This window comes from Apium graveolens, chromosome 3 (genome assembly GCF_009905375.1).
Source record: "Apium graveolens cultivar Ventura chromosome 3, ASM990537v1, whole genome shotgun sequence".
Lineage (NCBI taxonomy): Eukaryota > Viridiplantae > Streptophyta > Magnoliopsida > Apiales > Apiaceae > Apium > Apium graveolens.
In genome coordinates, this window is record NC_133649.1 from 34511600 (window position 1) to 34522530 (window position 10931).

The window sequence follows — 10931 nt, forward strand, 5'->3', positions numbered from 1 at the left end:
CCTCCAAATCATGAGTTCTAAGCATGCCATAGACTTCATCCAGAGTAATTACGTCCAGATCATACTGATGTCATATGATTGAAGTCTGAGTCTCCCATTCTTCACTCAAAGCTCTCAAAAACTTGGTGTTTGAATCCTCTCGATCATACACCTTTCCCATCAAAGACAGATTGTTTAGCAGAGTCTGAAATCTGTCATAGATGTCAGTGAGACTTTCAACAGGCTTGGCCTCAAAGTATTCATATTCTTGAATCAGCACAGCCCTTCTTTTCTTCTTGATGACCATGGTTCCTTGACATTTAGTTTCAAGAGCATCCCAGATTTCTTTGGCAGTCTTGTAGGCTATGACCCTGTTTGACATCACAGAATCAAGATTGTTATGCAAAATGTTTCTTACCTTTGCATCTTTCAGCACAACTACTTTCTCTTCTGGTGTCCATTCTGTCTTCTCCTTCAGTTGATAATGTTAAGCAACAGTACGAGTTGGAGGCACCAGTTGTGTTGGCATGAAGGGTCCATCATTGATTACATCTAGATAATCTGGATTTGTAGCTTCCAGGTACATGAGCATCTTCACCTTCCATGTTGGATATTCCGTCTTTTTCAAAATGGGAATTTTAATGCTTTCATACTTGTTCAGAGACATGTTTAGATCGTTTCTGATTGTAAATTTATCAGTGTGCTCTGATATCAATTATTGCCCAGTAAAGATACAATTGTTTAAGGGGGATTAGATACAATTGTATAAATGTTTCAAACAATTAATAAAATATAACAGCTTTTTATATATCTGATAAAAACTGTTACAAAATCCTCTCAAGAAATACTGATGTTCTTGAGAGCTGCTAGGTCGAATGATCCTCGAGTGTTTTCTTCTAAGAGATGACCTAAACTGTGTTTATATACTACACAGCTACAACAGATTAATCTAAGATATGCATTATCAAAAACTAACTGAAATCGATACATATCTTAAACTAAACAGATAAAGTCCTGTAACTCAGACGTAACAGATATCTGCTCCACATTATAAGGAACATAACAAATCCTTTAATGTTGACTGTCTTCAAATACTGATGTCATGCAAATGCTGATGACATACCAAATCCTGACGGTACATCAGATCCTGATGACATCCGAATAGCCAGATCCTGAGCTTTTTCTGATCATTGAGAATTCAATATAACACAAATCTTCAAACCATGAGAGCATCTGAGCTGGATGTAATTATTGACAGAGTTAATCCAGTAATTCCAGAGGACACCCAACTGCTAAATAAACTCAAGAAGGCTCAGATAGCTGCTTTTCCTGAAGCCTATCTCTATCCAAGCTAGAAGGTGGCCTACATTTGTTTAACTACCAAAAAGTGCAAGTTCTTCACAGTTCCAAAGAATTATGCAAGAGGAAATATGAGATTGATAATGACCCTTGAAACTAATCTAAAGTCCAAGAAGAACAAAAAAATTGAAGATGAGGAGTTGAGGAGATGATCAGAATCTTGGGAAGATATCTTCAAAATGCTGATACCATGTTGCCAAACTCACAATTTAACTTAAAAGATGACAAGGATGATGATGAGCAGAAGCATGATGAGCAAAAACCTTCTGGCTCAAATCCAAGTCATTCTTCTAAAGCAACTGGTAGAAAAGTAGAAGAAAGGAAGCAGGATGAGAAGAAGAGAGATGATAAGAAAAGAGGAGATGAAAGAAGAAAAAAGAAGAGGGAAAATGGAGAAGGCTCAAAGAAAAATGTCCATTCAATTCAAATCCAACATGCTCAAGCCACTAAACCTACAAGCTCAAACATTCAACTACCCTTGACCTCTAAGCCTAAGCTTTTATACAAACATACTGCAAACACTCTACTTAAAATACCAATCACCTCCAACCAAACCACTCTAAAGAAAATCTCAAACCTACCTTCATTCAAGATACCAATCAAGACTCACTACAAATATGTTGGAAGAAAATCAAAGAAACTGCAAGTTTCTGAGAGGGCAATCTGGAACTGTTTTAATCAAAATAATTTTCTACCTCTAAACTGGTGCATAACAGATGATAACTACTTTCAATAATTAGCTGAAGAAATGATCAAAGTTTGGGTTGTATCATTGAGGGAAGTCAGAATTTACTATCAAGATGGTTCCTACACTTTACTTGGCGGGAATTTAATGGACACCTTCTCAACCAAAGAAATCAAAAGGGTGATTAGCTTGATGAAGGGGAAGGACACTAGTACAATGGCATGGAGGGTTGTGTTGTGTGTATGGTTAGTAGTGAGAGATGAAAGAAGAGCAAAAGCAAAGGATGAAAAGGAAGAAAGGGATAGGAAGTATGCAGCAGAAATTGCCATGTTTGAACAAAGATCAAATAAGCTCAAGGAAAAGGGGATGAGCAAAATTTCTAAGGATGGACACTTTCTGAACATTAAGGTTGACATATTCTCAAGATACAAAGTTGATTACTTAAATGGATATTCATTGGATGATTGGCTCAAACATGTTGAAGCTCTAAGGGGGACTGAAAGCAACAAATCACTACTTTCAAGTATCCCTTATAATTCTCATACCAAGTATCTATTATGTTACACCCATATCCTTCATCTCAAACTCCTCCGACATATGTCTCCTCAACTTGTTGATTTCCCTCATGTTTGATCATGCTATCAACATGTCATCAACATACAACAACAATATGATATACGATGAATCAAATTGTTTAACGTAACAACAATGATCCATAGCACTCCTCGTGTATCCATTCTTCATCATAAAGCTATCAAACTTCAAGTACCATTGTCTTGGTGCTTGCTTTAAACCATACAAGATTTTTATAAGCTTACAAACAAGGTTTTCTTTTCCCAGCTACCTGAAATCCCTCTGGCTGAACCATGTAGATGTCTTCCTCAAGATCACCATGTAAGAACGCGGTCTTAACATCTAGTTGCTCTAGATGTAACTCCTCTACGGCCACAATACTTAGCACAATTCTAACTATAGTCATCTTAACAACGGGAGAAAATATATCGGTATAATCAATACCCTTTTTCTGTTGATAACCCTTAACTACTAACCTTGCCTTGTATCTCTGGCTTCCATCATGTTCTTCTTTGATCCTGAACACCCAATTATTCTGTAAAGCCTTCTTTCCTGCTGGTAACTCTGTTAAAGACCAAGTCTCATTCTTCTCAAGATAACTCATCTCCTCATCCATGGTTGATTTCCGCTGAACTAAATCATCTACTTGTACTTCCTCTGAATAACACTGAGGCTCCCCATCCTCGGTCAATAACATATAATATGCTGAAGGAGAATATCTTTGTGGTGGCCTCACACTTCTGCTAGATTTCCTTACCTCGGTCTGTGGAGTTACTGGAAACATGTCATCAACATTCTCTGAACTCCCACTATTTACTGCAAGATATGTTTATGTAATATCTTCAAGCACTGCTTCCTCTTTCTCAAGTTATTTCTTTGTAAACTCAGAATCGACTACAAGCTTATCCTTATACACTACATTCTCATTAAAAGTAACATCTCTACTTCTAACGACCTTCTTAGTCAGTTCATTCCAGAAACGGTAACCCATATCATATGAGCCTTAACCAATGAAGATACACTTCTTTTCTTTTGGATGAAGCTTATCCCTGTCAGAATCTTTAATATGCACATAAGAAACACAACCAAAAACTCGCAAGTGTGAAAGATTTACCTCTTTTTCTGCCACTCTTCTTCAGGAATCTTGAACCTCAAAGGACTTGAAGGTCCTCTATTTATGAGATACGCTGATGTGCTAACTACATCTGCCCAAAACATCTTTGGCAACCCTGCATGTAATCTCATACTCTTGGCCCTCTCATTCAAGGTTCTATTCATGCGCTATGTAACACCATTCTGCTGTGGTGTCTCTGAAATAGTTTTAATCATTCTAATCCCAAATTCCGTGCAATAACTTTTAAACTCATAACTACTATATTCACCACCATTATATGACATCAAAATCTTCACCTTCAAACTGGTCTGATTTTCAACTCAATCTTCTGCTTCTTGAAAGTAGAAAACACGCCTGATTTATTCTTCAAACAATTACCTTTCTAGTGAAATCATCAATGAAAGTGACATAATGGTGAGATCCAACCAATGACGCAACTGTTGTTGGACCATTTACATCTGTATGAACTAGCTCTAACTTCTTAGCCTTGGAAGTCCTCCCTGATTTTTCAAAAACAACACGTTTCTGCTTTCCAAGAACACATGGCTCACGGAATCCAACTTCCACATTCTTCAACTCTGGAATCTTCCCCTTCGAAGTTAACAGCTTCACACCTTTTTCACTCATATGACCAAGCCTTTGATGCCATAAAGTTGAAGACTCAATCTCATTAGCAACTGCATTTGCTTCATAGCTAGATTGTTCAACAATATACAAAGTCCCTTTTTTTCTCTCCACGGGCAATAACTAGATTCCCCTTTATAACTTTCCATTATTCGTCTTTGAAAGTAACTTGATACCCTTCCTTATCTAACTGACCCACAGATAACAACATCTTCTTCAGTCCAGGAATGTACCTTACATCTTTCAATGTCCAGCTAGTTCCCAAAGAGGATCTGAGATTAATATCTCCCATGCCCGCAATATCCAAAGTCTCATCATCAGTAAGATGAACTTTACCAAAATTTCCAACTCTGAAATTTAACATTAAATCCGTGCAAGGGGTAGCATGGAATGATGCACCAGAATCCATAACCCATGATTCAACCGAACATTCAACACAACAAATCAAAGAATCGTCATCCACCACTTCTTCAACTACGTTAGCTGAATTATCCTCTTTACTCTTTCCTTTATGAGCCGCGGGAGTCGTGCACTGATTCCTGAAGTGACCCTTCTTCTGACAATTCCAACAAACAATATCCTTGTGATCTTTGGATTGTCCTCTATTATGTGACTTCGATATGCTACGCCTCTTATTCTACCCCTTTTCGAACTTACTGCCTCTATTCTCAGCAGTCAACAAGGAACCTGACGACTCTCCTGAGTTTCTCCTACGAATATCTTCTCCAAGAATCGAATCTCGAACTCCATCAAAAGCCATCTTACCGCTCCCAGATGAATTACTTATAGCAGTGACAAATCCCGACCAACTATCTGGTAATGAGGATGTCAACAACAAGGCATGTACTTCATAATCGAATTTAATATCCACCGATGCCAATCTTTCTAGGATAAAATTGAATTTGTTCACATGATCAGCAACACAATCTCCTTAATTCAATCTCGTGGCAACTAACAAGCGAATCAAATACACCTTATTTGAAGCAGACGGCTTCTCATACATGTTTGACAAAGCCTTGATCAAACCCTAAGTTATCGTTTCCTTGACGATATTGTAAGTAACGTTCTTCGCCGAAGTCAACCTGACAACCCCCAGAGCCTACCTTCCCAAAAGCTTCTAGTCTTCATCCTTCATTGAAGTTGGTTTCTTCTCTTCCAGCGGTTCGTGTAGTTTTTTCTGATACAAATAATCCTCAATTTGCATCTTCATCTTTGCCATCAAATTTGTCGATCTTTACCTTCCCGTCTTCTGTTATCGCTCCGACTCGCCTGAAAATCTAGGCTCTGATACTAGTTGTTGAGTATACAACAACAAAAGAAAAACCCAAAGCGAATAAATAAGAACAAGAAAATAAACGACAATCACACAAGACAAAGATTTACGTGGTTCGGAAATTTCTACTCCACAAGCCGCACTAATTTTGTATTGCTCTCTCATTTTTTGTTATTTTATGATTTTACAATTACATGAGTATTTATAAGAGAAGAAATTAGGCCTAAATCAAAATTATAATCCAAATATGAAAAGTAGACTAATCCATAAACTAATTTGAATCAAAATCTGAATAGTTTATTTTTCATGAATTTAATTAATAGATTCCACAAACCCACGCTTTACATGAAATCAAGGATGAAGTTAATTTTGATTTTGATGGAAAGCAGAAACAAGCTACCATATATTCTTATTTTCAAAAGAATTAAATTATATATATATGAATAAAATTATGAAATTATTACTTTACATATTAATTGGTCTAATTTTTTATTATCTTATGCTTTTAGCGAAAATTTTACTTTACAACATCGGCCCAAGTTGGAATCGACGAAATTTATTAATTAAGCGAGATTATTACTTTTTCATATATTACTTAATCGGGGTTTAACTATAGTGGTTAGCTGTTAGCTGTACCGGTTCGAATTAGTTGTTTTGAATAACTGATTGAGTAAGTTATTTTGACTATCGGTCTGAATTTAGCTATTTTGAACAAAACTGTTTGATAAATAGATATTACAATTATATTTTTGTATAAATTAGTTAAAAAAACTCCTCCAAGTAATTTTTCAAAATTAGATTTTGAGAAAATATTTCAAAAATCTAACTATCAAACACTAATATTACAGGTTTCATTTGATCAAAACTCTAATTTATTTCAAATAGCTAATTTATTGTAAAACACAGTCTAAATTAACTTTAACGGGCTAGAGCAAGTCCAACACACACTAATTCGCGTATGTTTGGTATTAGTGTTTTAGACAACAATATCCTCTTTTTGAGGATAAGTAGTCAAAAACTTGTTTGGTAAAATTTAAAAATTACTTTTCTGAAAAGTATTTTTGGCCTAAAAGCGAAAACTAAGTTCTCATAGTTTTAGAGAAAAACTGTTTTTTAGTTTTTGCAGGAAGAGATACTGATTTCACCGTCAAACCTCGTCAAAAATATTATTATTTTTTATTTTTTTATCTCAACACATATAAATATCAAAAATATTATCAAATAATCATCTAATTTTTACAACATCACTTTTTTCACCAGCATTTTTTTTAATATCACACCAATTTCTAAAAATTATCCCAAACAGACTATTCATGTCCTAAGCTAAAACTCAAAAGAACTTGGACGTGAAATAGTGCTCCAATTCTAGACACATCTTCCATCCCATACGTTTAAGTTTCTTTTTGACATCAATCCCTCATGTTTAAGTACTAGTATTTCCCTATTTTGTTTTTATTAATAAAATATTTATTTCTCTCATAATTTTTATTTTTTTAAATTTTTTATTAGTAAAATTTGAATTTAATGTTATTATATAAATGATGCTATTTTTATAATTTAAAATTAAATGTTAAAAATTTTAATTCTGAAAAAGGTGCTATTAAATATGTATTACTCTCATATTGTGCATTCGAATTATTATGTAATCTTAATTTTTCTTTGCATTCGTTAAAAAAGCAATAAATACGTTGTTTTTTTGGTGCCAAGCAATACAGTGCATACTTGGGGAAGACGCCTTTTGACTTGGCCAAACATTCCTTGCCTGCCAAGTAAAATTTGCAGCTCTGCCTCTCTTTCAACTCTCCCTACCGCCTATAAATAGAAGCCTCTCTTATCTTTCAAATCACAAATTCAATCAGAAGCTCTCAATCAAATTATCGAAGGATGAAGAGGGAGGGTCGCCCGCACGGCCTGGTACGTAGCTTTTGTATCATTCCGTCGCCATTGAACCCGAATCACCATCCAAGAGTCATTAACAAGCTCGATTCACCCCCAACAGCCGGACTATTCACAAAGGTCACCTCAAAACCCACCAATCATTCCAAGTTTACAGGCAGGTGTGGCAAACCTAAGTGCTCCGATTGTCATGTCCAGCCGGCTTGTAAGTCCAAAGATAAGGCCAAGGGTTCGCAAAAGTTGAAGTCTACAACCGATGTTAGCACCGATTGTAAGTACATGTCTTGGCAAGTTAAGGATCAGACAACCAATGAGACCAAGAAAAGTTTCGAGTATTCGGCTACTCGTATTCTTGATCGTCTCGCTAACGATTATGATGAGTATTCGGATTATTCTGATGATGAGCATTATGATGAAGATGTTGAGATTAGGAGTCATGAATTTGATCACAAAGATTGGTTCTTTGTCCAAGATAATTATGTGACTGCAGTTTAGTTTGATGTGTTGAGATTGTACCCTGGCCTTTATTTTTCTTTTCCTGCAATATTATCAATTACTACTTGTTAATTTAATGTTCATTACTGATTACAACCCCTTGTGGGTTTCAAATAAAAGACATTCAGAGACATCTGTTTTCTTGATTTTATTTTTTGGGTTATGTATACTTTGTTGAATGCATTAAGATTTTATATCCCTGTTTTCTGCAGGTCACCAAAAGAGGAACCTACAATAGCTAACAAATTAATGACCACCAATATATCAATGAATTAGATATTTGCACCTTGTCATGGATAGACAGTAAGATTGTTAACCGTAAATACCCCAGACGCCCAGAAAGGCAGAAACAGTGTAGAACATTATAAAAGATTCAGTTGGAGTATTCATATGATACAATTAAGATTTTTTAATTGACCGGTTACTTAATATGGTATGAGAGCTCTGGTCGGTGGGGTTCTCAAGCTCGACTCCCAAATATGCATGCCCGTGATCCACTCTTCCATCCAAAAATGGGTTGTCGAGTGAGAAAGAGTGCTAGAAAATAATATAAGATCCGGTTAAGGTCTTCCTCCGACACCTTAAAATTTTAGATAAGCTAGCAACCTCCACATGAGCAAGCACTCCTTTGAGCAACCGGTATTGGAGCTGCTCTTAAAAAAGCAAAGCTTGAAGCTAGAAGTGACTCTTATAAATTTTTGTATAGCACAACTGAAAATTTACATCATAAATATCATCTTTTGAATGGAATAAAATTATTACACAGTCATTACTGGAACTAAATTATTTAAATGGACATCTTAATTATCCACTTCTAAAATAGAAAAGCTGTTCTTCTAATTGATTAAAAGGATCCCACGACAGCATGGAATGCGTAGATTGTACCCATTGTTGCATAGGATCTCCTAGGGTAGAAGCAGATTTTTCAATTGATAATTTACTCGAAGATTCTTCCACACAGAATGAAGGGCTGTAAGAAGCAGAGGTGTTGACAACGTGGTTCGTCAATGAGGCTTCATCCAAGTTTTCACTTATCATTTCATAGTTATTCAAGAGAATGGTGGTTTCATCTGATAGTATGTCGATTTCATATCGTCTCCCATTCATCTCATTGGTTTTTGGCTTGGTCTCAGGAATATGTGAACTAGACTCTGGCATCATCTCAAAAATCAACTCCGCTTTCTCTTTAGGCTCAATGTGTTGGTCTTTTAGCCTTTTCTTGATACGGGTGTTCCAGTGGTTCTTGATTTCATTATCAGTGCGGCCAGGAAAATGAGAGGCAATCTTAGACCACCTGCAAATAGAATCAAACAAGTAAAATTTTTGGTACTCGGTTATATAGCTGGTCTTTAATTCAAAAAAAAAAATTAGTAGCTGACAAAGAAGGCATATGGAAAGTAAGCCCAAGGACCTATTGCCAAGACAAGCATGCAGTTGTATAATTTGATTCTCTTCTGTCTCAGAAAGCATCCCCCTCTTAAGGTCTGGCCTCAAATAATTAATCCATCTTAATCTACAACTTTTTCCGCATCTTAGCAATCCTTCATCACAACACAACACAAAGCATAATAAATTTATATGCAAACAGAAAGACAATAAAATACACATGCATGCATTCATATGTCGATGATCTTTTAATTCATTCTGTAGTAAATAGATTGGTAATGACATACTGTAAACAGGTACCTGCAAGCTTGGGTATTGTTCTCCAACACTGTATGCCATTCTCAAGAATAAAATTCATGAGTCTGCAATCTTCGTCAGTAGTCCATGGACCTCTCTTCAGCCCAACTTTATCACAGCAAGGTTGTCTTCCCATCCGTACGCAATTCTTTCAAAAGGAAATAACAAAATCACTTTCCACTAGTACCAGTCACTCCACGAAATGGAAGTCTCAAGGCACCCCCTTTATATAAACTGTCTTTAAACTCAATAATAACAAAGGAAGATTCTGCCAGATCATTCTACATTAAAATAACGAGGTATGCTGTTCAAGGGGGGAGAAGAATGATTGAAAGAGATCATAAGGGAGCAATGAGAGTGCATTGGCCTAAAAAAGCACGGGCGGTTTGCAATAATTAAATATCTACCACCCTTGTTAATAAAATGGATTAGTTGAGATGCTTGGGAAAAGAATAAGGCAACAGACTGATTCTCCTGGGTCCTCTCTAATGACAAAGTATTAGAGTATATGTATTATGCAGCTACAGCCCTCCCCTGTTGTACTAATTATATGTCTAAGATAGAAAAGCATTTGTCCTGATATGATTACTTGGTCCCTTCCAAGCTGGCCAAGTTTGTCTTGGGAAGCAACTCCTTTCAACTTGGGTTTGTAAAACAAAGGAGAGATGTTACAATGTAAGCTATTCAAAATCTTAGCTTCACTCGAAATTTCCTCGAAATTATACTGAAACAGTTTCGAGTCAGTAGTCATCCGTTCGTGCACAAATCAGTCACACGTCAATAATTTATTTGAAGGTAATTAATGTGGATTATGCTACGATAGTTTGACTGAAAGCTCATCATTTGCCGCTCATTTTGGCGGATTCACAGACCCTGCATTCAGTGTTGTGATAAACTCAACAGAGTTGAGCAAAAGAACAACTAGAAGAAGACAGAAAATGCAATATCAGAACCCAGATCTTTATCATTAAAAAAATAGTATGCTTTCTCCGTTTTCACTTGTTGACCATCAATCCACATCTAAGCTAAATTACTAAATGAATGTACTTAAGAATTAATGTAACAGTATCAAAGCTGTAAACTTGACTACAAAAGATTTTAATAAAAGGATTAATAGACAGATCTTTAACAGGGCAAAAATGAAATATTCTACATTTAAATGCTTAAGAGTAATTCAGAAAATTATATCTTAGGCATACAGACATGTTTATTGGTTAATGATTAAGCTATAACTGATACAATTATTGATA

General features: G+C 35.8%; 2 protein-coding genes across 2 annotated transcripts; one reads left to right on the top strand and one right to left on the bottom strand.

Moving 5' to 3' along the window:
- Positions 1–7491: 7491 nt before the first annotated feature.
- LOC141714094 (uncharacterized) lies at positions 7492–7998 on the top strand. Its single transcript, XM_074517635.1, has one exon. It carries the CDS (start codon positions 7492–7494, stop codon positions 7996–7998), a length of 507 nt encoding a protein of 168 aa, XP_074373736.1.
- A 546-nt stretch (positions 7999–8544) lies between these two features.
- LOC141710668 (myb-related protein 315-like) lies at positions 8545–10172 on the bottom strand. The gene is made up of 3 exons (XM_074513216.1): positions 9685–10172; positions 9410–9539; positions 8545–9292 (listed from the first exon to the last, which is right to left on the bottom strand). The coding sequence occupies exons 1-3, from the start codon at positions 9815–9817 to the stop codon at positions 8803–8805; spliced, it is 753 nt and encodes a 250-aa protein (XP_074369317.1). The 5' UTR covers positions 9818–10172; the 3' UTR covers positions 8545–8802.
- Positions 10173–10931: the final 759 nt, after the last annotated feature.